Below are 27,791 nucleotides of genomic sequence, written 5' to 3'. Positions count from 1 at the left end.
TGACGACATAGTAACTTGTGAGCTATCAGTTACGCATTACGTTAAAATAATAAGAAGCAAGTTTTACAAGTTGCTTTTTGTATACAGATATTTAGTTTTGGGGAGACTTTAATAAGCGGCCTAACTTACACTCGTTATTCGGTTGTTTTTATTAGGCAATTCGATATATTATCCAACTTCGATATGTACAAGTCGTTTGTTCACAATAAGTTTTAATAAAATACAGGAACAAGAAGAATCTCGTAAATTACAATTTAAAAAACATAAATTTAACACTAACATTACAAAACATTAAAGCCAACTACGCCCTAGGTTTAGATATCAAAGAAATCCTACAATATTAATAACTTGCCCAGCTAGATATCAATGAGTAACCGCTTTTGAGAAATGGAGGAAAGAATCCTCCCCTTGGGTTACCAGAAGCCAAACCCACATGTTGAACCGAATTAAACAAATCTTGTCACTTGTGAGAAATACCTCACATATTTTCCTCATTCATCGCTAGGTATTTTCAAAGTGTCAAAATATTAGTTACTCCTAGCTGTTTATTGCTTAAATTCAAATTACTATTTAACTGATAAGCTGAAATCATATGCTAAGTTAAATAAAGAGTAATATTGAATTATTCCTTTGGATAAAAACATCGAACCATTTGATAAAAACAACCGAATAACGAGTGTAGACCGTTTATTAAAGCCTACCCATAGTTTTTAACTCATCATAAAATAAAATAAATACATACTAGATTTAAAAAGAGCTGAACTATACCATAACATGAAATACCTATAACGTAATTCTGTTGTATATATATATATATATATATATATATATATATATATATATATACATAGAAATATAAATGATTCGATTGTCATAGTGGCTGCAGCCTAAAACTTTTCTATGCATTCTTATTGTGAAGCAAGATCAGTGTTGGTCACCAGTGAGTTACACCTCAATACTTCAGTAGACAATGGATGTTTCAAATTTAAAATGTTACCCCCAAAAAGACCGCACTGATACTGTTGTGGCTTTTAGGCCTAACTTACCTGTCAATGATGAGTGCATTAAATCCTTAAAACATATAAGACAATAAAGCTATTGTTACCAGTGATTCACATGTTTTCCTATGAATCCCATATAATTTGGGTTGTGAACCTAGAACTGCCTGTTTAATAAATTTCTGTAGGAAAGTCCAGGCCTAACATGTTTATGGAACAAAACAATACTTACTTTAGAATTAAGGCGTTTTCTAATGTAATTGGTTATTAAGGATTAATTTTCATTAGCTTCCAGTAAGGAATCATCCATGTTACATGAAAATAAGTTTCAACTTTTTTCAATTTCAAATTCTGTTAACTTGTAAATTAATGCATATAACAAGTCATGATTGTGAGGCTCCTAATAAACATCATTCGATAAATCATGTTAAATTGAACACGACTATAACTCCCTAACCTAGAAAGGATAATTAATGCAACTTACACAAAATCCATGTAGTTGATAATCCAATCATTTCACAGTATCAATATAAAAATTCAGCACTAGCACTTCTAGACCATAATAAGAACGTAGTTTAAGATCTCCTTTAGTACGAAGATAATAAATACAATACACACTGCCTTAGGAACTAATTTGAAGAATCGAACTACATCCACACAACAACGTTAGTATTACACTGACAGTCAACAGAACTGAGTCAACGAGTCAACTCTCACTCAACTTTCAACGACAAACCAACCGACCACCTTGTCGGGATTCATTTGAGTTCTCACAACAGCCAACAGAATGCGCTGCATCTGTTATACATTGTGGACAACGAAACATAAAATGGCCAGTCAAAAACTTTACTTTTTGTTTTATATTACACCTTGATTATATTAGTAACATACGGAATATAGTTCAAGATTACGCTTATTCAATTAATCAATTTATTCTAAGTAATATGCACACATACACATAGTAAAGAACTGAATTTTTGACAATGTACAAGTTACCAAAAATGTAACATTTAATTTTCAAAGTTTAAAATAGCTTATTAAAAAACAGTATTACAAATAGCATAAATTTTAGATGAGAATAATTCCCGGCACAGTCTCGAGAAGTTGATTCACTATCTGCAGCAATGATGAACCGGCTTGTCTTAAATCTCTTAGAGGAAAATTTTACGAAGCTGCAATTTGCTTTAAGCTTTGTCTTGTAGAGAAATACATACTTCAAATTGCCCCTGGTATTATATTTTTTACACGGTGTTAATAACGACGATTCGTTCCTAAAAGTCTTACAAGTTATCAATGTCCCACTTTATACCGTAATATTATGCAATACTTGTCGAATATGAAACAAAACAGGAAAGGAAAAGGAACACATTCAATATTGTAAACCTAGATCTTGACTCTAAACATATAGACATCAAGATTTTCCAAAATACATTTTAAATAATATAAAAAAGGAGAGATAGTTTGATTGATAGACAATTTTCAATTGTTTATACATATCCTATACTCAAACAAGCGAAAGTGACACTTTAATGTTATTGTGAACCAAAAGATAGACGTAGTTAATTAGTCAGCAGATACAAATAAAATTGCTCTCAGTAGTCTCTTCAGTGATAGGCTTTGTAAAGAGTTCACCCAGTAAAGAGTTCTCATCCCATCAATCTCCTAACTAGATTTCTTGAGAGTGGAGTATCTACGTCTTCATGTGGAAAATACGTTGACGAGACCAACAAGGGCCGTCTAATGTCAGACTCAGATAATTTGACGGAGGAAGGTCATTAAAATAATAATAATAATAATATATCTCAGAAATTGTATTCCATCTATTTCTAACAATTATTTTTAGCCTAGCATTTTTAATGGGAGAATATGACTCCTATTATAAATAGCCTCAACTCAGCAGAATTCCTTACCTATAAACAAATCAAATTCTTCTATAAAGCATATACTAAAAAAATACAACTTATGCCGCTTAATTATGCTGAAGATAGCTTTGAAAACCTTGAGTTCCACGCTCATCCTCTCACGTATCCGCGACCTTAGTTGTATCTGTTTATTCCCAAAAAGCACCTTTCAGTGCCACCTTAGGGTGGTAGCAGACTATTCAAGAGGTAACTATGGTCCTATAATTCTTTACGGTCTAGAAGGCTCCTGACCCTAAGAAATTCATTCGTGGATCGAATCAAGACTAATATTCAAAGACCACGTCCTTCCCCTCTTTTAGTGTTACAAACACAGCTTTGAATCAAGTGTAAGCAATTTATAGTTCCATCAATATTACAGAGAAGATTAAAATATCCTTTTTCGCTAAAGCATTTCATGAAGAGCAGTCATACACCGTCAACTAGGTATACTTTTTTTCCAAAAATGCTTTTTACCATCTCGAAAGTCTCTTTGTGCTAGGAGTATCCTTAGGAATAAATTACAAGATTAATGACCATTTAATGTTCCATCACGGCTTTTCTGAATGTAAACTGCTTCTCTTGCACCTTGCAGTAGACCTACATTTCATCCACCACTGGACCGTCTTACATAAGCGTTTTGCTTGCTGAAAAGGTTTCTGTCTCTACCTATACAGCTTGAACCGACTACCTTGCCCTCTTAGAGGGACTTATCTCCTTCCGATATTGGCCGATTTCTTAACTGTTTGGTTCCTCAATTCCACTTGAACCCCTAAAATAATCGAGGCATAATCTCATGGTGTATACTGCTCAACTCATATCCCTAAACCACACTTAATTGGCTCACTGCCCAAGGAGGTCGCCTAAATTTCTCACGAGGATTGTTACCAAGTGATAAGTAGTCACTCAAAAATCCACCGAAAAAATGTAGATATCGCATTTTAAATGTTGTATTATGTTTTTATAGAATATCTTAAATGTCACATGCAAGAAAATGAAGTTTTGAAGTTAAAGGGCATATTCTCTTAAATAACGTTTTAATACTTTGTATCATTCCTAACATCTCAAATAATATTAAGGTCGAGGCTTTAGGAACAGATTCAATAACTATCAAAATCATTAGTATAATCTTCTGTAAGATAGCCCATATGATTTAATGTTAAGAAAATAAAAAAATAACCTAATGGACTAAGAAACCCGCTTGTCGAAGGTATCATAGAGTCAAATGATAAAAAAGAATAAAATTGTTCATCCTACCACAGAAAATAACTATCGATATTCAAATTGTTTTAATTCATTGACTGACAAATCGATAGTTAGCGATTGTTTGTGTTCGTTCAGTAATGAGTGACAGAAATATTGAATTGCAATTGTAAGCATCTGTCCTATAGACTTGACAAGTTGACATTGACATTGTCGGCACTGTCTCGATGGGTTTCGCTATATTGTTTTGTTTAAACAACGAGGAATGATTGTGTAATTAGTTATGTAAACATTAAGTGCTTTTACTGATTATTACGATATCACTGTATTGTGTTCAGTACCACTATTGCTTGTTGCTTTGGTGGGAATTAAAAGACTTGTTAATGTTTTTGTAGATACATATTACAAGAGAAGTGAAAATTAATTTATGGTAGTTAAAATCAACACTTAGTAGCCGATTTAAAAAGATGGCAAGTTCAAAGGTATGATGATTGTGCATATTTCTAAGGAGTACGTTTTCCTTGTATAGCAGGCCAATGGGCGTAAAACACAAACATTTGTAAACTAGGCTTAGGCTATCCCTACTTTTAAATAATAGTGTAAGCTTACAGTTATGCAGTAAATAAGTAGTTTAATAAAGCTAAGTAACCTAGCCAAACAAATGAAACATTGGTGTGGATTAATAATTTTCTTGTTTTCAGATTGAGTTTGCTGTGAACATGACTTGTCAATCATGTGTTTCCAAGATAAAAAACAGTTTAGTGTCAGTGGATGGTGTTGATAATGTAGATGTAGACCTGCAACAAAAGACCGTTGTTGTAGACACCAGTTTACCATCCAGTGTAATACAGTCCCACATTGAGTCAACTGGCTTGAGAGCTATCCTTAGAGGATATGGTTTTCAATCTGGTAATATATGTAATTTATTTAAGTGTATTATTTGTAATATTTACTTATGACTAGTATAATAAGCGGCCACCACAACAGTAAAATCAGCAAACCAAATTATGTATTATTAATATAAAAGCATAATAATTATAGTTAGGCTATTCAGATATAAGGCTAATAGAGGCAACTGCGTTTTATGTACTATATATAACAATATTGGTTGAAATAAATTCAAACTAAGTAAAATCATTTGTGTGGTATTTGAGTAATGGGCCACTCCATATGATGTGATCCAATAAAAATTAAATTAGTTGCTTAACCATTTAAAAATATTTTCATTTTCTAATATGTTTTTACCATACTCATAGGAGAATTAAAAATGATTTTTAAGAATTTTATCTTTTACCCTTTATGCGTGGTGGGCTTTTTTGTGTATGATAATCTGTCAATTTTTAGCTTTGCAGAAATTAGTGTCAAATTGATTGTTTCTGTATTTTATTATGCTAGAGCTTTCAAACCAACTCCATTTATTTTTGGAAAGATCACTTCTACAAGATTTGTTATTTTCTTTATATCTCTAAATGTAAAGTTTTGTTCCCTAAACAGCCTCCAAAGTTTGCTGTAATAAATTGGGAAATTTAATTTTTTTTTGAAGCAAACAAGGAGTGATTTATCATGGTTCAAACTATTTGTTCAGTTAGATGGCATAGCGTACTAACATAAAATAGAGTATTAGTCTTGAAACATGTTTCCTTAACTAAAAAGCCGAATTAGCATGTGTTTACTCTGCATTGATTTTAATCGATGATGATGTAGCAACCACAGTGAGTACCATTTATATTTAGCGGTGATGGCTGATAGATCTAAACCGGATAGGTTATTAGACCAATAAATGGACTACATCTCTCTATTGTGATGAAAGCAGCCAATGATAGATCATATAGATTATAAGAATACAATATACCGAAACGCAAAATGTCTGTCCACCAGTTTCAATTTTATTCCTATAACCAATAGCTACTTTTAATTTATCAGACTGATTACCTACAGTGAATGATTTTTTTGTTCATAAATATAGTTTATCACATATTCACTGTGGAAGAAGAAAAGAACATCCTGAATCCACCACTTAGACTCCTCTGCAACTTTGTAGTTTTAGTGACAGAGCCACTAGATCAGTCAGTAGTCATTTTCAGATATATTGCATGTAGCCAAAGTCCTAAGGCGACGACCTCACAACAAACAGAAATTATGTCTCAATCTACTGAGTAATTAAAAAAAAAAATTATGGTTGCCTGTAAAGTCGGTTTTACGGGCGAAGATTTTACGTGACAACGTCTTTTTCTTGGTAGAATATTTATTGATATGAATATTATTAAATTGCACAATAGGAACAAGGAATTGAATGAAAATAAGAATTGCACAAATTTTAACTATAGAAATATATTTTGTTTACTAAAACATTGTACATAATTTGAAATTAATTAAAATTTGTTATTGTAAATGGTAAAGTTGAATAAAACATTTACTAAAATTGGAATTTGAAATTCTTGCTAAACACAGTTAAATTCTAACTCCGCGCGTGGTGATTGGTCGGTTTAGTTCGTTTGTTTGGTCGCACTGTTATGACAGGTTAGAGGTTATAATTTGTTATTTTAAATGTTTGACTAGCAATACGCGCTGTTTCTTCTCAATCGACTGAATTACGATTGATTGCAGAGTGATTTAAACTAATAATTTACTTAACACTATCAACATTTGTCAATAGTATGACATAACCTATAAACTCAGTTTCTCAACTTTTGTGTCAATCTAACAATTAATCAATCAATCATAGTTTACGATAATGAAATATCAGTGTACAGTTATTTACCTTTATTGTTGTAGTTGTTGTAAATGACGAATCTAAGCACTCCACATTTTCACGATTAAACATAGTTATCTGCTTTATCCCGTGCGGCGGACCCACTGGACGGGCATCGTAACGTTACCGGGCGTTACACTTTTTCATGAGTGACTCCGAGCCGCAACCTAATTTAAGACGTTGTCACGTCAAAATCTGAAATTTTAAAAATTATTTAAAGTTGAAGCCCTTTATCTCTTGAAGGACATGGTATAATACTCTAATTTTTGCACAGCATGTACATTTATATAATACTAAAGTAGTGTTGGAATTTTATTCTTAAGCCAACACAATAAGCTCAATGGTTTCCCACACGTAGTGTGCCCAAATCATAGCTGCAAACAGACATAGTTTATTGTTATTTATTATTATTATTTATTGTGTTTATTGTGTTATTATTATTTATTGTTATTGCAAACGCGAATCTAATAGGGTTAATGTTAATGCAAAATGCGTTTAAATTCAGACTTACAGTTCTGATGAATATCCAAATTAATATATATATTTACATTCTATTTCACCATTTAGGATTTAAAACGTTAAAATCAGTGTTTATTACAATTTATAATTTGTTTCCTCTATGAATTATATGTATCCTTATTCTTAAATATCTCTCGTCAGGACACTTTTAACAATTTAAAACACACACACACACACACACACACACACACACATATATATCAGGCATGAATAAGACTGAAACAATATATATATATATATATATATATATATATATATATATATATACAGGGTGTCTATAAAAGAACTCCGGGGTTTAAAAAATTAATATTTTTAAAACTTTAAAAGATAGGAACATTTGATCAATTCCTTTGAAACAAGCAGCTCAAAGAGTTTTACTCATACCAATTGGGAATGTTTCTCTCAATAGTTGGCAGCACTGCGGAGCGTTGACCTTGAAATGACGTAGCGGCTGCGGCAGGCAGTCAGTGTCATCTGGACTGCCGCGCTATGGCGACCCCTCAACAAAAGGCTCAGTGTGTTATTTGGCTCATAGAAACTAATTCTGTTGTTACTGTACAAAGAAACTTTTGACGTAGCTATGGTGTTGACCCGCCTACAGACAAAACAATTCGTCAGTGGTTAAGTGCGTTCAAGGAAACAGGAAGTGTTTTGAAGCAAAAGTTGCCGGGTAGGCCGCGTGTGTCTCAAGAGAATGTAGACAGAATCCGAGCTTCATGCACTCGAAGCCCTAAGAAATCGGTAACAAGACGCAGTCTGGAATTGGGGTTACCAAGATCAACAGTCCATAAGGTAATTCATAAAAGACTTCGTTTAACTGCCTATAAGATTCAACTTTTACACCATATCAAACCGGCAGACAAGGTTAAGAGATTCGACTTTTCTGTTTCCATGCTGGCTAAAATTGATGAAGATAATGATTTTTTTTTAAGTGTGGTTTTTAGTGATGAAGCTACTTTTTATGTGAACGGAAACTGTAAACAGGCATGATTGCAGAATTTGGGGTTCACAGCCGCCCCATGAGTTTATTGAGTACGAACGTGACACGCCCAAAGTGAATGTTTGGTGTGCTCTTATGCATGACAGAGTCATAGGTCCCTTCTTTTTTGCCGAAAGGAATATCAACGGTGATGTCTATTGTGACATGTTAGAGGAGTATGTTTATCCTCAGTTGGATGACATTGAGGCGGAGAAAGGTTTAGTTTACTTCCAACAAGATGGGGCGCCGCCACACTTCAGTTTGCGTGTGCGTGAGTCACTGGACGCTCGTTTCGGTAACAGGTGGATTGGAAGGGAAAGACCTATTCCATGGCCACCAAGGAGCCCTGATATGACTCCGTTGGACTTTTTCTTCTGGGGGCATATCAAGAATCTTGTTTATGCGGAGAAAATTCGAAATGTTCGCCATCTCAGGGAACGAATAGTGAATTGCGTGGCGTCCGTTCCCCCAGACATGCTCGCCAGGACATGGGAAGAGGTAGAATACCGTTTCGACGTGTGCCGTGCCACTAACGGAGCTCACATTGAACTTTACAAAGTTGTTAAAAAATCTTGAAAATGTAATCTTACTAATCATGTATAAAACATGTATGTACGTTTTTTACTTTATTAAAATATTTTGTCTTAAAACCCCGGAGTTCTTTTATAGACACCCCGTATATATATATATATATATATATATATATATATGTGTGTGTGTGTGTGTGTGTGTGTTTTAATAAATTGTTAAAAGTGTCCTGACGAGAGATATTTAAGAATAAAGATACATATAATTCATGTATATAATTCATATATATATATATATATATATATATATATATATATATATATATATATAATGTTTATTGTGGTTCTTCCAAATATAACTTAATATCTTTAAGACTGTTCTATACTGAGTGATCTTGATGAGTGAGTCATAGTGGTATTAGTATACGTCTACCACAGTCAATGTGTTAGTCAAATGCTACCTATTCAACGTGATATTGCACTGTTTAACTAAGCCATCAACAGATTCCCTGTTGTGTATATTAGCATCATAATTTTATCTGTTTATGTTCAACCAACGTGGCAGCAGCATAGGTGCCAAGTGGTGTTCCTTATATTCTCCTTGATTAGTGTCAAGATCATGGCATCACAGATAGCAAAATTTTTTTACTCTAAAGCGATATGTTCATGTAAACTTTATTGGTAAAATAGTAGTAGTGTATAATACTTTGAACAATTAATTGTAAACTGTTAATTACTAAGCATAAATTATGTTAAACTAATTAATGTTATTTTGACCCTATTCAATGTACAGTGTGCATTTTTTACTTGAATAAAGTATTTATTGATTGATTGATTGATTGATGTCATGACACACAACATATGGTAAATGAAGCCATGGACATATAATCCTGTAGCTCTTCGGAAATAAAATGTTGTAATCAATTTATCGCTAGGATGACATGGAGACAGGTGTCCAAATCGTGGATGGTTGGTATCAGGGATGACACGTGGTATTATGAATTGATAATTCAGTTTTAAGTATTGCATTCAGTTAACTTTAAACGGGTCACAAATGTTTCTGCAAACTCACAAAAGATTCAATTTTATTGTGATTTGGTTGACTGAGCTACTACTTTTTGGCTATTGAAATAGGTTAAAATGTAATATAATTTTTGAGAATACATGATTTTGCCATGCTCGCAAAATTAAAACTACACCAATGAAAAAAAAAAAACCAGAAAGTATGTCAATCATTACCGTGTTTGTTTACTCAAACCATAGACTATACTGCAGAAACATGACATAAAATAAAATTTCAAAATTTTACAAAATAAGACACCAATTACGTAACTCGTTACAAAAAGTACAAAATAGTAATTTACCTTGATTCACGTTGTTTTTCTGGAGTTAAAACATATTTACATGTATAGTACATGTTCTTATGTTTAATTTTAATACATAAACTTTATTATTAGGCTCGTAAAAAAGTTTAAAAATATATGCTTCATAACATGTGTCATCGTGGTAGTCTGTTTTGGTACCGCAACGACCATTACGAGATGGTACCATGGTGAGTGGTTAATGGGTTAAAATTCCTAGGCAGGTAAGATTGTCTCACATGTTTACAGCACAAGTAATATAATGAATATAAATTATACAAAATAAATTGAATAAATGATTTTTTTTCTATAAACTTACAAAATTGAATTAACTTAACAATGATAGGAAAAATACACTGACCTCTTTTACAAGTAGTGAGGTCAGCGAGAAAAAAAATAAATAAAAATCTAAAATATATACAACAATATTAATATCCTACTTACAGGTTTAAAACAAAATGAATTTCTATGTCTAGCTTCTTAAAACATATCTAAAAATATGAGCTTCTGCAGCGTCCACAATCATTCTGCGAACCTAAATCAATTATTATATTATACTAATAGTTAATTATTTACATTAATTTTACTTATTTTCTTATTAAAATTTATTAAATTATACAGTTATTAACATGTCAAAAATTTACAGATATAGTTATGATAGTATTCTAAATAAGCAACTTAATTCTGGTTTTCTAAAAAGCCACTTTTTTACTTGTGCACAGAATGCCTTAAAGTTTTCTATCTGCTTAATGTGCAAAGGCAACTGATTAAATATTTTTGGACCAGCGTAGGAAAAAGATTGTCTGAATTGTGATTTATTGACTTTTGGTAACCTAAACAGTTTATGATTTATACTTCTGGTAGAATAAATTAAATTGTTACCTCTATTACCACTTCTCAAGTAAAACTCCCTCAAAACTTTAAAAACATAAAGATGTTGTATTGGCAAAATTTTTAGTTGCGAATAAAGAGGAAAAGAACTCTCTCTGAAGCTTTTACTTGCTATGACGCGTATAAGTTTATTTTGTGATATTCTTAGTTTATCTATATGCACTTTAAAAGTTCCACCCCAAGTTATTATAAAGGGGAATGTGCTAACGCAAAGTATAAATTTCTCAATAAGGATGGATCACAAAAATTTCTTAGATAAAAAAACTTTCTAATCGAGAATTTAATCTTGTTGTGAAGTTCAAATATATGTTTTTCCCATGTAACTTTCTCATCTAAAATAATCCCCAGATACTTAAATGACTTTACTTTTTCTAAAGGTGTACATTTACAGTTATTTATTTTACAAACTTCTGAATGATAAATCAATGGAGTGTCAAAGCAAAATCCTCTAATATCAAAATTTATATACTTAGTTTTATTAGTATTGACTATCATTTTTTTCTGCAAACACTACCTCCTCAGTAAGAACATATCATTACATGCATGCGCCTGTATCAGTTGCTTGTCCTGCTGTGAGTAAAGAAAAGCAACATCATCAGCAAACACACACGCTACCATGAAAGTTAAGCTTCAATAGATCATTGCTAAAATTGGAAGAGTGCATCGGACAACACCGACCCCTGAGGCACCCCGGTTCTCACATGCAGGGTGAACCCAGGTGATCACCAATCCGAACCTTCTGTGTTCTGTTTGAGAGAAAACTAATAAACCAATCTAGGGCTCTACCTCTCACACCAGCCGCCTCCAATTTCTTAAATAATAATTCATGATTCACTAGATCAAATGTCTTTCTAAAATCTATAAATAGCCCTGTAGTTTTTTTACCACTGTTAAGACTAGAATAAATGTTTTCTACGAAAACTGTTAACGCATTCTCAGTAGATCTACCCTTCCTAAAGCCATAATGCGCGTTACTGAAAAAAGCCTTTTTGTTTAGATATGATAACAGTCTAGATTTTATAACCTTTTCCATTATTTTAGAAAAAATTGACAACAGACTAATAGGCCTTATATTTTCTAGCTTATAGCAATTCTGTTTTTTTTTAACAATGGCACTATGACACTTACTTTTAACGCATCCGGAAATATTCCACTGCTAAAACTTAAATTTACTATATAAGCTAGTATTGGCGCAATATTAACCACGATATTTTTTAACAAAATAACATTAAATTGGTCATAGCCTGACGAGTTTATATTTTTTAATTTCCCTATAATGTCAATTATTTCGTGAGCGTTTGTTTCTGAGAGTTAAAAGGAGTCCAAACTAGTTACTAAGGGAAAATGATTGTCGGCCTGTAGCCCCTGAGCTAACTGCAAGCCTTGAGCACTGACAAGATAAGAATTAATCTCTCTGGCTACCTCCTTGCTATCAGTGATTACCTCACCGTTATCTAAAATAACTTTATCAACTGACTTGCCCTTACTCACCCCAGTTAGACTATTTATTATTTTCCATTGTCCTGAAACATCTCCATCACACTTACTGATTTGTTGGGAATAATAAGTGTTTTTGGTCGAAGTAATGTCCTCTTTTAAATTAAAAGTAAATTGGTATTTATCAGTAGAGGATTCGACTGGTACAAGTTATGTCTTTATAACTTAAACGGTTTTTGCAAATTAACCCTTTAAGGAGTGCGTGTAAACTCAACGTAATGAGTAAGGACGTCATATGACGTATATTCTTTTAGTGGCCCAAAATGTCATATGACGTTTTGCCTCTGTATTTTTGTATTATCGTAAATGCAATGTTATTACTGATTGCCTTTAAGTATATTGTCTGTAAAGTGGTTCCATCTATTGGCAACATACTTAACTTCCATCTTTGTGCTTGCATTCACTTGTAATCTGATTTTACCACCAGATCGCAGTAGCCACCTGGTAGAAGTCACTGACTCGAAAGGTCGTGTTGAGCGCGCATCACTTGCTGTCAGAATATGCCGCCACATATACTAACCATTCCTTGTATACTTCATACTGTGGCTATATTTATCCTGTGAGAGTGACGTATATTTGTTGATCAACCATCTAGCTTGTTACTGTAGTCCAAATGGCGGACAATATTGATCGAGTCTGTCGTAGTGAGGAAATAAGACATTTGATTTTGAAAGAGTACTGAAATATTGACTTGTGGAACATGTAATCATTTTTTATTAAGCTTTCAAATGTAAATAAACATATTTTAAGAGATTTTAAAGTTTTTTATTTTTTACTCTTTTTGGTAACTTTTTGGATTCCATCCTTTACTCATTTTAGCCTATCAAAAGAAGATGTCATATGACGTCCATACTCCTTAAAGGGTTAATAGCTGAAAGTTGACCGACGGCTGTGCCGTCTTTATTAGTTCACATACAGTATTAATGAACGTCTGTGCCGTCAGTCATTAGTTGAAGGGTTAAACGCCAAGGGAAATTAACAACATTCCACAACTATGAGCATAATGCAAGCAAGCACTACAGCAGGCAAGAGAAGACTGAGCAGGAAGTCCATTATTGCTCAGTGGACTCCTCATAAACAAGTTAATTTAGGATTGCTTACAAAAATGAAATGCCTCTTTTCTTACCCATTCAAAAGCAATGTGGAGGTTTTGGGGCAGTTATTAAACAATTATTAATACAATCTTGACAGTGTATTATAGATTACTAAGGAGATTTAAGGTAAGGTTTTGAGTAGAGAGTGTCACAAAATCCATTTCTATCCTGTCTGGATTCTTTATTAGATACGATTTACTTATTAGATAAGTAAATTGTATCTAAAAAAATAAAATTTTAGAACAATATATTTTAATTTTGTGGCGAATGTTTGTTTAGACCTATAAAATATTCAATTCAGGTTTATGCCTAATCACTTTTGGATATTATCTAAAAAAGAAATATTGCCCCTTTCTATTTGGCATCCGAAAGGTGTGTAACAGCTGAGCCATGTTTCACGCTTTGCAAGCTATATAAAAATAAGTAATAACAGTTTTATTCTTACCCATCATGTTGCCAATATTGTTATTTTCAGAAAGAAACAATCTATGATAATATTGCATAGCAACAATTTTATGGATGCTTTGTAACACGGGTAAAATTAAGAAATAAAATTTAAATTTAAGGCCTTTAAAAACTTTCTTTTCGTTATAAGATACAGATTGTTCTTTACCAGTAACTCTAAATTGTATTGTTTTAGTCCTAACTCTGTCAAATAAAAACATAAAATAATAAGATGGTAATGTCAGGTGAGTAATATTAATATTCTATATTGTAACTAGCAGTTACCCGCGCCTTCGCACGCATTTTCCTGTTGAAAACTCAGACAATATATTCATGTATTCTTTATCTATGACATAATAAACACTCCTGAAATAATCGATAGTCACTCAAAGCTATTCCAATCTCCTGATTCATTTTAGATTTAAGTTTAAAGAACAGTGTTTTGGGGTCCTGAAGTCGTAAAGTGAAACAGTTTTTATAAAATTTGTAAAAAGTGCTCCAACGATTTCAGTAACAATAAGAGTTAGCATTTTTATCCCAGTGACGAAAGTGTATCGTCTAACTAAAAAGTTGCTGCAGTCAATATGAGTGTTCTGTTCGTTTAAATTCACCCCGGTCTAATCTATTTACAGTTCCACAATTGATTTATGCTGTTGCACTAACCAAAACAATGGTCTCATATGTTGGTTTCGGAGCGTATAAATAGCATTTCCATGGCATTAGATGGGTTATTGATCATTGGTGCAATCAAAATTTAAAATTATTAACTTCGTCTCTGCAATCTGCATTACACAACTGATCAAGCAGTTTACAGTAATTTAATAGTTACTAAAATTTCAATGTAAACAAATGTTTCTGCCTCTTCGATGAACTTCAGCTGAAAGTATTAACATCTGAAAGTAGTTCACTTTGTATTACGTGTCGTAGCGCAATCTGCCGGACCCAGTATAAAACACTCTTAACATCAATAACAATTTATAAATAAAAAATTAATTAAATTAAACTATTTAAATCGGACCAAATCATGAATCTAAACCATTCTCGAATCCCCTTCAACACACACACAAAATTTCATCAAAATAGGTTGTCTATATATATATATATATATATATATATGTATGTAGAAAGTAAATATAATATATGAACACATCCTAAACATTTCAAGTAATTTGGAGAAACAATAGTCACTCCACTGCTATAGCAACTGATTGCATGCTATGGCCATTCTAATCACTGGGTTGTTATTGCCCTCAATATTGTATGAAAACTTCAAGAAAAGTACAAAATGTTATTTTTACGGTGAAGAGAATTTAATTCTTCAACCATTTGAGTATAAATACGCTTGTTTAACAAAAAAATAATGTTACAGAAAATAGTTACACAACAACAAAATATTTTTCAAAACAGTTTTCGGAAAAAATGAACAACAATATATTGTAAAACATTCAAAGGGTTAAGTCTCAGACTGATGTAACTCATACACTTAGATTTCTATATAATTTATCAACTTTATTTTAAATTGTGAACAATGATATTCAAAAGATTGAGGGAATATAATATACTCTTTGTTGGTATAAGATTTGTATTTAACGGTAATTTGTATATGACAGGCAGACATCTAGAATTGTTGTGTACACCTACTATATTGCCATTTTGGTATAAATTCAAGGAATATTTTTATAATAGTTTTCATAAAAGTGTAGTACAAGGATTATTTATCAAAGTAGATGACATGGGGAAATCCTTATGGTAAAGGGTATTTTACACTCAGAAATTAACTATTCTTACAGCCAGAAATGTTTTTCAATTTTTTAATTTTGTTTAAAGTAAAGATAGTTTTTAAAAATTTAAATTGTTACACACATTTAATTATATTTGTTTATCAAGCTTTATTTAAATCCTCAAAATCCAATTACAAAAGTAATTTGAAATTATTAAGATAAAAAATAGCAATATTTAAGGTTTTTTAAAAAGAGTGTACTATTTGCAGGTGGGGAGCAGCATGCTGCAGTGGCAATGCTTGGAGGAGACACAGGATACAGCTACGGGAAAGTGAAGGGTGTGGTGAGACTGGTTCAACTAGACAATGATCACTGCGTTATCGATGGAACCATAGATGGTCTAAGCCCAGGCAGACATGGCCTGCATATACATGAGTGTGGAGATATCTCTCAAGGCTGTGGCAGGTAGCATCCTTCTTCATTTTATTTATTAAATATACATAAATCCATCCATTTTTTCATAAGGACGGTTTAAAGTTAGTTTGATGAATAAAACTTTTCATAATCAAAATAAATTCCCTCACAAAATGTTTAGAAAAAACAATTTCAAGTGGGCACATCATGTCATAATTTTAAAATACAAATGTTATATCTTGCTAAAAGCTATACTGTAACACTGAATTTCTATTACAATTTGGAATCATAGAAGTATCAAAACACTTTCTAGCATTTCTTTTATAGACACATTCACCATTGTAAATATAGCAAAAAAGCATAGGTACTGTTAAATTCATCTTTCTTTCTGAGTGTAGTACAATATGAGTATGATGGTCATATTGGTTTATGCACATAAAAGTTAAAACAAGTGCACATTTAATTCAGCAAAACAAGATAAATGCTCAGATCAACTAAAATTCAGACTTCCAAGGCTATTGACCAATTTGTGGCTAGTTTTCGGAATTCAAGCAGTAATCGTGAAAAGACTACAAATGATCAGCAAAGCCATCCTCATGATTTATGACAATCCTCCAGTATCTTAGACTAGTTTTTTATTGATTTTTAGATCAGGAGGAAATATTTTTTTACAGAAGAATGGATAATTTTGTTTTCCGTATTGATAGACCAAGTGAATTCTACTAAATAGTAGTTTTATAGAATAGTAAATAGGGTTCATATTTATTTTTCACATTTTAATTTATATCTTACTTTTGGCTCTTTCCCCTTTTAATTTCAAACCAATTTCACAGAATGTAATTTAACCTTTGAGATTCATTTGTATGTGTGTTTCAGTGTGGGTGAACACTTCAGTTTGCAAAATACACGACATGGAGGACCTGATGATGACCCACAGAACAGGGTAGGTCTAATTATATGACATTAATGTTTTTGTTATCTCAAAACATTATTGAGCATTTTCACACCAGCTGACATCTCAATAGCATTGCAACAGCACAGCAACAGCAACAACAGTGGTATTTAAAATAAAAATGTCAGTCATAGAGAAATTAGTAGGTTATTGAAAGAGTACTACTACTTAGATGATGCATACTGTAATTTATTTGAAAAGTTAATCTGTTATCTCAATTAGCTTTTTAAATTTCTTCCATACGAGAAACAACATAATGATTATTTACTGACCAACAACCAATTGTTTTTCTCTCTATTTTATTTTCATTATCCTCATTTGATTTATCCCATAGACACGGATGTGCTTCAACAAGTTTAATTTCAATTAGCGAAACTATATCGTACCTTAATGAGGCACTTTCCTTCTTTTCCATTTTGCATAATGACGCATTTTGCAAAGTTGACAGAGGGCAAGACTGAAATGTGACTGCATGGCAACAGTCACGACGAGGGGACTACAGCTTGACAGCAAGTCCCGACACGTCGACAGCACAGCACATGTGTGAACACACTCATAACATTACATTGCTGGTGATGCAGTGCAGTTGACATGTTGTGTAGTGTGAAAACACTCATTATCTTTACTACATCTTTCATAAGGTGTGAGTTTTAGAAGCCATTATAATCTTTCTTTATGACATTGACTAGATATTATGACTGTAAGATTATAATAGCAAATAGTTTACAATTTAAGATGGTTAAAAATGAATATGCAGATGAACAAAAAACAACATGTAACCCAATAAACATTTAGAACTGTGAGGCATGTATGCATAATGTTTAATAAATATACCATAAAATTAACAAAATATTGTGTACGTAGTATAACAAAAACAGTTATTCTAAGAATCTCATTGCTATTGTAATTATTACTATATATATATATATATATACTATATAAATGGCATATATATATATATATATATATATATATATATATATACATAGTGTGGAACGCCAATAGAGATATGCAGCCAAGAAAAAAATAGAATAGGGTAGTATGTGTTTCTTTATTGAGGCAATTAGAAGAGCTTTATCCTAAATATAACTTTGAACAATAATGATCAAATAAATAATTAAATTATATATATATATATATATATTGTTTTTTAAAGTTAATTATAAAACAACATTCATTAATATTATTAGCACAGGTATACCGAGTAAGCAATAGGATTCCGGTCCGCTGTCACATGGTTAAGAAAATGTTTCTTCAGCTCCGACACAAAATGAGACTGACTCTCAATCACTTTTATGTTGTCTATTAAGAAGTAAGTTCTCCATGAAGTGAAATTGAAGGATCAGGTCATATGCGCTAGTCCTGTGATGGGAGATATTAATATAGATGTACTAAAATCTATTTGCCAAATACTTTAGAAAAACGGTTTTAACTCTTTCAGAGCCAACGTCTGTATATTATGAACACTCAGTTTTATCGAGATAACCTTCAAGCCTATTGAAGGTTCTTCTAATGTGTATCTAAGAGAAAAAGAATCCCAGAGAACTTACCCGAAGGTGAATAAATTATAGTGGCACAAAAAAACCAGATCATAACAATGATATACACAATGTTATACTTTTGAAAGTTTACAATAACAAGATGGGAATTCTTCAATTTTCTTATTCAAGTACTATTTGCCATGAGTTGGTACTTCGTTATTCCTCCTTCAACACTTTCTTTGAAAATAAAGTTTAATGTTAAGTACAATATTTAATTGCCAAGGTGTGCTTCTTGCTAGTGTCATATTTTTTCTCAATAGATTTAGTGACTCTGGAGAGTTAACAGTTGTGTAAGAGTGAAAGAAAGAACTTGAGGAGATCTTGGCTAATTAATGGAGGCGATCATGACATAATCATCACTCAATGTGGTTTGCTTATTGTCACCAAACAGTAAGATAACAACTTAGCATTATCTTCATCACTCTTGTGTTATCATACCATTATTATTCCTGCTTTGTTTAGCATACCGGAGACCTGGGCAATATAGAGGCTGATGAGAGTGGAAGAGCTACGTTCAGACTGGTGGACAAGGTGCTGAAAGTGTGGGACGTGATTGGTCGGTCTGTGGTGGTGACTGAGGGTGCTGACGACCTGGGCAAGGGCAACTCACCGAATTCACTTAAGGATGGCAATTCTGGTGAAAGGTCAGTAGAGACATTTTCTCTGTGGCAGAAAGTGATACTAACTTACATATTGTTGGAAGTAGCAGACCATAGCTGTCCCACCCTGTGTATTAGGAATACCCAAACACAATCTTCTGGTTATTAGGACAAAATAAATCATCATACAAAAGTTATAATATGTGACTTGTACAACATAACACCTTTAATTTGAGAGTAACTCTGAAGTCTTGAGTAGTGAAGCATACAATATAATATGATGGCAAGGTTTACGTCTACAATGAATTTCTGATTGTAGTTTGTTCAAATCGATTAAAAGAACATTGCCTCAATGAAGGTTTTGGGAAGAGTGCTATTTATTTTAGTCTAATGTAAATGTTTTAGAAGTTTTTAGCTATTATTGATGGTTTCCTTTTGTATCCCTCAACAAGAGCTTTAAACCCTGTGTTATAGTTATAACTCTGGATAGCTAAAGTCAAGTGTGTAAAGTGCTTGAGAGGCTCAGGTGTGAAAGAGGAGTCCGGTCTTTTTGAAATGTCAAAATGCAAATGAAATGGGCTTGTGGGCACTGCGACTGGTCTAGGTCAAAATGCATGCTGATAAAATATTATATATTTACAATTAAAAGTTTGAACAAAAAGCTATTACTTAATTTCCAGTTAGTATTTAATTTTGTTCCAGCAATGTCATAGCTGTAAGTGGTGTAAATAATAACAGATGGTGATTTATTTGAAGGCAATATGATCTGTTTTTATTGAAAGCTAGAAATATTGTGCTACCACAGTGTTCCTGTTTTGTTTATAAACCCAAGAAGGGAATGGGAGTGAACAGGAAATACTTAATGTTAGTCATCACATACAACAATGTAGAACAAAAACAAGCTTATCAATTTACTTGCAATATTTACACATTTCACATTATCAAGTACGAGAAGGATTGTTGCAACACAAATGCTAGATGTCACTTACAGTTCTCTGTGTGTTATAATATGTTTATATTGCAGATACTCATATAGAATTATCTGGTTTGCAGGGGACTGTCAGAGATTAAGAAATAAATGTATGAGAGATGTAGTCATTATTTGAAATGAGAGACATTGCCCTGTTGTAGGTGGTAGATATTGAATTGGACAGAAGAGAGTCAAGAAGGATAACCCTGACTATAGTTGTTACATGTCTGATCATCTAGAGTTCTTTGTATGATATAAGATGTTCTTATTGCAGGTTGTCTTGTGGAATCATCTCTCGGTCTGCAGGACTATTTGAGAACCAAAAACAAATCTGTGCATGTGATGGAGTCACCATCTGGGATGAGCGAGATCGACCCGTTGTAGGTGCTGGACGTCGGGTTACTCAGAGTTCCCTGTGTGCGTACATATGACACCTGGTTGATTTCATGTTGTTCCTCATCTTCATTCTCATCCTCTTTTTACTTTATATTTTTACTATTATGTTCATTTTGAGTCTCATTTATTTTTATTCTGAATTTACAAAGCCAAGAATCGAAGAACCTCTTTTGCTTCCAAAAGTTAGACATACAGTACTTTAGACTAAACTATTGTTTAGTTTAATCATAGAGAAAATTTTATTTAACTGGTAGGAGTTCATATCTCAACTTGTAATAAACTATTTAAATGCATGATAAAAGTAAATTTTTTAGTAATTAGTAAAAAAATCCATTATGACTAATTCAATGGTAGAAGTGTTGTTTTTATCCTTATAGCAAAGTTATAGTAAACATTCATTACAAAATCTTTTTTATTAAAAAAAATTAATTTCAAAAGTTTACAAGCTGTCTTTAGTGTCAAAAGGATTCTGTTCTGTAATTTTAATATAGATAATGTTGCTGCCAAAGTGTTAAACATTCTTTGTGATACAATGTACAGTTGGGTTTAATTCATCATTTAGTGTGGTTGTAGGTTAAAAGATAATATTATGGTGTGATATTTACTTATTCAGATCAAGAATTTTGTATATTTTTATCATGTGTTAAGTTTGTAAATAATTATTAAATATTTTAAGCTTATATTATTGTAAGTTTTTTATAACTCCCTGGTTTTATTGATTAGACTGTAAGGAGGAGGATGTTATAATCATGAATATAAATTAAATGTGTTGTAGTAAATTTAATTATTTGCTTGGCAAAAGCAATTTTTTAAGACTATATGCTGTATTTTGAACTTTTTTACTCCCAGTAATTTGCACACTTGCACAATTATGATTCTCAATATTATATGGACCTTCTTAGGTATCCATTGATGGAGGCATGGTACACACTTAACCATTAAATGTAGTGAAGGGTCTAATAACGGAATTGGTAAAAGAAGGTATGTGATGTGGAGATCTATTACAAAATTAAAGCTGCTCTATGAAATCATTTTTTATTTGCAAATATTGCTATAGCTTTGGTTCTCATGAAATAGTGCAATATTAACCCATTGGTCTAAAGGTATGTTAACTCTAGCACCTCTGAGATCCGATTAAGAAGGGCAAATGTAAGGGATTTACTATTTGCATATTTTTATTTATATGTCCATAAAAACATTTAATGGTGTCAAAGAAATATAGTATCTTGCTTTAAAAAATAGTTACTTTGAATTTATATAGTGGTTGTTGCACCAGAAAATCTTGTAGACTTCTCTTGAGATTCTTCCCACTGAGCCTTTCAGATGTGGCAAATCATTGTGCATATTGCATCCAGTTTATGATGGCATTATACGCTCAGTATTATAAGTACTACAATACTTCTGCATGTATAAGTACCCTTTTGATAAATCCTCACAGTAACAAAAAATAATGTCAGCTGAAAGAGAAGGTTTAACATTTAATAAAATATGAAAAATTCTACAACTGTGTTATATATTACAAGAAATAATTATAAACTTTGAAGTTGAAATTACTGATTGCAGTTGGTATTTGATTTTTGTGCCAGCTCATACTTTTATTTTTACCAAAACATCAAGATACCAAGATTGTCAGAACCAGAGGGTTCTATCTACAATTTTCTGTGAATTTTCATATTATTAAATCTTTAAATGGTTAATACAATAAATATTTAATTACATCTTCTTCAATGTTAAAAAAAAATAGAAACTAAATGTACTAAAGGTGAAATTAAACTGATAATTGTATGAAGATAACAATCCACTTCTGAAAGAACTTAGTTTTTTGTCATTACACCATTACCTACTAATAACTCTAATTATGATAAAGCTAATACTCACAAATAGTTGAATTGGTCCTATAGAGTGATCCACTTCATTACCTACTAGTAACCCTAATTGATCAAGCTAATAGGTCACAAGTTGTTAGATTAATCATATAGAGTGATTCGTAACATAGCAATGTATCTGAGGAATTATCTTATATGAAGGAGAAGAAAAAACCTTGAAAAAAGCAAAGAAGGCCTTAAACATGGATAGAAGAAAACGGTAGAAAATATAGTTGGCAAAGTGTCACAGAAACTGCTGTAAGTTCAATTGTTAAAATAAACAAAGGTGATAAGAGATTGTTCAATAATGCATTTTTACAGTATTTATAACATAAAAAACATTCAAATATTAAAAAATCAGACATGCATGACACCATTGAAAGTAAAGTCCAAAGAAAATTCCAAAAGAAATACAATTTTCCTGATTTTATTTGTATTAGGAGAAAATTGTTTACAAGAAGTGTTTATTGTAACTTTTCTAGTTAGTCAAAGAACTCCTTATAATGGTTACTTCAATACAGACTATAAAAGTGAAATCCTTATAAGTGGTTAAAGGGGTAAAAAAAAAAAAATACCGGATATCTGGCACCATCAAGAATCTTGTAAGGCAATACGTACTTTGCTCAAGTTGAGTCTCATTATTGTAGAGCTAAAACAGAAAAATATCTTGATTCAGAGTTAAAAATAAAATTTAAAAACAACCTTTAACCATCACTGCCAAGGGAATTTCACAAACTGATTACTGGCTTAGTGCTAGAGTTGTACAAGAGAAGAAAAAATTACTTCACAAAGAAGTACAAGACCTGAAATAAACGATAAATGGAAGCCATGAATTGATATGGACTAGGTTGCTATAACCAACTGAGGTCATAAAAAGTTTTTGGAACTAAAGTTTTCACAATTTTTCAGAGCTAAAATGTACTATTTGATTGTAATTTTTGTTAAAATTATTTATACAATATATGTGTTACTATAATAATAATAAATTAAATTTTTTATCATTTTTATATGTATTTTTGTCATAGATGATTACCAAAATTATTATTTTGAAACATTATCTCACAGAGAATATGAAACTGTAACATGCTGTACTGTAAAATATTAAAATTTGAAAATAGAACCCTCTGGCTCTCATATAATTTACAAAGTAGTAAATCATTGTAAATTGTAATATTTACTTCTAAATATTCTCATAATTTGTTGTTTTTGTTTTAAGGAACAAATTTATTTTGTGTCCATATAGAAAACTTGTGTTAAACTCAGAAACCTTAATATATTCTTTTTCATTGTATATGCATCTTCTAAAAAGTAATATCTCGTATTGGTCTATTTACGTTTTCAAACTACTATGAACTCCATTTGCCTTAAATGATTCAATAGCATTATTGAAACCTAAGGACATAACAACAAACGATCATTGAATTTCACTGTGCTCATAGGGCTTGTTTTGATCTTCGACTTTATGGCTCTGACACATCATTTAACCTTAATTGTCTAATTATTCAAAATTTGAATTTTGTATTGATTTGTGACTTTGACCATCAAGTGGCAAGTATCTCAGCTGAGGTAGTGAACGTGTTGAACACTAGAACAATATATTGGCCTATTTATGTGCATATATGAATATACTCCAATAACTAATATAATTCTATAGATGTGCCATTCATAAAGGAGATGCCTGTTATTCTATAACGAATTGTATGCAATAACAAAAAAGTAAGAGCAATATAATATTTTTTGTACAAAACCGTTTTTATTTTAATGGGTTAATAGCAAGGAATTAGATCTATACCCTTCATACAAAATGCTAAAGACTACATCAACCTTTTCATTGATATAAATAAATAAGCAGAACCGCAGCTAGAGGGGGCAGGGGGGGTTGTTTGCCACGGGCAGCAAAGTTGCAGGGGCGCCAAAATTATAGAAGGTCCGAGTCGTGGCGTTACAACTTCTATAAATATGTATTTATCTCTATCTGTTTGTATGTCTGTGTATCTATCCACACAGTGTCTTAAAACAAACTGGCCTATACACTTGACATTTAGCATAAAGTTTCATTTTAATATTAGCAACACTGAGTTCGATGATGATTACTGTCACTCCATAAGATTTGGCTGAGAGTTAGCGAATAATTTTACATTAGTCTTATTGATTCTAATGATGGCAAGAAAATAGCAGAACAAATAAATTATGCAAACAAACTGTGTATAATCATACAAGATTTAAATAAGTGACATTTTTATTCATAGAGTAAAAAGAAAGTATAATAGACTGGAATTAATGTAAAAAATTTGTGACAATATTTCACTCTTGCGTTATAGTAACCTCACTAGCTTACCTGAATGTTTATTATTTGAACAACACCCCTGGAAAAATATGTAGCTGTGGCTCTGTAAATAAGTGCACTTTTGTAAATAAAGAAACAAATGGGTAATATAAAAAAGATGTGTAACTTTTAGTAAACATATGATTATAAGGACTACAGGTACCAATAATTAGAGACAAAAAATTGACAAATTAAATCAACCAATTGAAAATCATGTTTTGAAATACGTCTATCACTGAGTACATATTTCTACAACATTATTGTAAATTATTTTAGAATAGAAGAGTACATTTTTTTATAGAAGTGTATATAATTGAACATGTTTCAAAACAAATCTAGATCAAGAATTCACTTTTTATATACATGTTATGGCCTTCAAACTGATCATTTTATCGATATAACCAGATATATCTTTATAATAATTTAATAATTAAATAATCAATATAATCACTTAAATTTTGTTTCTATGCTTATAAAATTTAAAGCTGTTTTTCTGATAAAATTATACTTACTAATCCAATGATAAACAAAAAGTCAAATAATAATACAATAGAATTTAATTAGTAATACAAGCAATTTCATATTTTAGAATTAAATTTGCTATTTTTTGTAATTGTAAAGTATTTTCACACAAGTTATATCACTAACAACGCATGTTGCTCACACCGCAGGTGAGTAGTGAATGAAGAAAAGACATTACTTCAAATATTGTAGCATCTGATATCATGGCTTATGCAAAAAAAAGTTATTTTTAGTGTCTTTTTTCAAATTTTTTATACAGGGTGAGTCAGAAATATGATAAAATATTTTAAGACGTGATTTTAGAGCTAAAAATAAGAAAAAAATGTTATATAAAGGTAGGTCCGGAAACGCTCCATTACTGAGTAATGGCTGGCGAAAGATTTTGCTTTGTTTTCAGTTCACCTGGTGAAATTAAGTGATTCTGAAAGGTTTTGTTCTTACTTTTTAACTCAAATAAGATGGATGTATAAAGAAAATCACCTGAAAAATCAAATAAAACCACTCTAGAGGTTGTAGTGTGAACAGTTTTTGAGAAAAAGTATGAAATTTGCCAAAAATCTAATAACAAACATACCTTCTTAAATGTTTGAAGTCGAATAACATTGTTAAATGACCAATAAACAAATTGTTTTTCCTGATACAGATTGTAGGGAATTTAATTCTGAAAACAACCATAATAAACAAAGTTAACTAAATTTGTAAAAAAGTTATGATATTGACTCCTCACGTATCACACTACACAGCAAACTTTTGCTGTTTTATAATAAGGAATGAGTATCTGATTGGTAACAGCTGGTGAAAAATAAACATTTTTAATTCAAAATTATATTTTTAAATACAATAAACATCTGCAATCGCTTTTAGTCTCATCGGAAGATTAAAAAGGATGCTCTAAATGACCTCCATTGTTCAAAATGCACGCGTTCAGGCGTCTTCTCATCGAATTTCGGACCCGTTCAAAAACTCCAGGTGTCTGCTTAATGGTTTCTATTCCATTATAAATGTTTCATCGGAGTTCCTCAATGGTATCTATTAGGGAAGAGTAAACTAATGTTTTTAAATGTCCCCAAAGGTAAAAGTCCAAATTTGAGTCTGGTGATCTAGCTGGCCATGAAACTGGTCCACCTCGGCCTATCCATTGATTTGTGAAACTCTCATTTGTCCACGAACAGCCAGAGAGTAGTGCGCAGGTGCCCCGTCATGCATAAACCACATGTTTTGGCGCAAATGCAGAGGTACATCATCAAGCAGGTTAGGTAGCTCGTCTCTTAAAAAGTTCAAGTACACCACGCCATTAAGCCTGGGAGGAAGCACGAATACGACAAAATGATCTGCTAAGATTCCATCCCAAACATTTACTGAAAACTGATGTTGTAGGCGATTAGGTTTGATAGCATGAGGATTTCTGTCTGCCCAAATGTGGTTGTTATGGAAGTTAATGATAGCTGTTCTTGTAAAGTGAGCCTCATTGGTAAACAAAATTGTATTCAAAAAGTTTGGATCAGCACATTTTAACAGAAGCCATCGACAAAAACAACATGGGGAGCGTAGTCTTGTGGCAAAAGAGTTGCTGGAACATGGAGTTGCTTGGACATGCTGGAAGTGGTATGGGTGTAACTGGTACTCGTGTAGTATTCTCCGAATACTAGATTGGCTGACATTGAACTGTAGTGACAACTCTCTAGTGCTCTTTTCAGGATAATCAGAAATTTTATTAAGAACCAACTCTTCTAATTCAACAGTCCTACATGATCGGGCGATGCCTGCATTACTACGCTCCGAAGACTTCAAAGAACCTGTTTCAGATAGACGTTGATGAATAGTGGCAAAAATCTTGCGGTTTGACACCTGCGGTTAGGAAAGTTCTTTTGCTAGACAGACGTCTTGCTGAAGTACTATTGCAGCGTTCCAAACCATACATTAAAATGCATGTCTGCTAAATCAGAGTTTGAATACACATGAATATTACCTTCCATTTTTAATTAATGAAACACACAACACAAAATCACTAATAAAATGGATGGAAATAACTAGTTAAAATACTTAACACAAGCACAAAGTATCTTTACAGTTTGTTGTTTTGTTCAACAATGAGGTGACATATGCCATCTATTAATAAATGCCCAGCTGATTATTTATTGTTTAAAAAGGTTTAAACAGTTGTTGTTTAAATAATTAATTATTACCAGCTGTTACCAATCAGATACTCATTCCTTATTATAAAACAGCAAAAAATTGCTGTGTAGTGTAATACGTGAGGAGACAATTTCATAACTTTTTTACACATTTAGTTAACTTTTTATTACGGTTGTTTTCAGAATT

The 27,791-nt window shown here is 31.9% G+C and overlaps 2 protein-coding genes across 5 annotated transcripts in view; one reads left to right on the top strand and one right to left on the bottom strand.

Moving 5' to 3' along the window:
• The window catches only part of LOC124360318 (protein crumbs-like), an 83,632-nt gene extending 81,873 nt beyond the window's left edge, over positions 1-1,759 (bottom strand). For all 4 annotated transcript variants that reach the window (XM_046813826.1, XM_046813828.1, XM_046813827.1 and 1 more), the window contains exon 1: positions 1,483-1,759. In XM_046813826.1, the coding sequence (XP_046669782.1) occupies positions 1,483-1,513 (31 nt within the window). In that variant the 5' untranslated portion in view covers positions 1,514-1,759. The remainder of the gene's footprint in view (positions 1-1,482) is intronic.
• A 2,471-nt stretch (positions 1,760-4,230) lies between these two features.
• On the top strand, positions 4,231-21,436 carry LOC124360317 (copper chaperone for superoxide dismutase). The gene is made up of 6 exons (XM_046813825.1): positions 4,231-4,581; positions 4,801-5,008; positions 16,154-16,349; positions 17,175-17,241; positions 19,254-19,435; positions 20,635-21,436. Exons 1-6 carry the CDS (start codon positions 4,567-4,569, stop codon positions 20,789-20,791), a joined length of 825 nt encoding a protein of 274 aa, XP_046669781.1. The 5' UTR covers positions 4,231-4,566; the 3' UTR covers positions 20,792-21,436.
• The last annotated feature ends 6,355 nt before the right edge of the window (positions 21,437-27,791 follow it).

The sequence above is a fragment of the Homalodisca vitripennis genome, chromosome 4 (genome assembly GCF_021130785.1).
Source record: "Homalodisca vitripennis isolate AUS2020 chromosome 4, UT_GWSS_2.1, whole genome shotgun sequence".
In the NCBI taxonomy this organism is placed as follows: Eukaryota; Metazoa; Arthropoda; class Insecta; order Hemiptera; family Cicadellidae; genus Homalodisca; species Homalodisca vitripennis.
The sequence above is the reverse complement of the archived record's forward strand: the minus strand, read 5'-3'. Positions and strand labels throughout refer to the sequence as shown.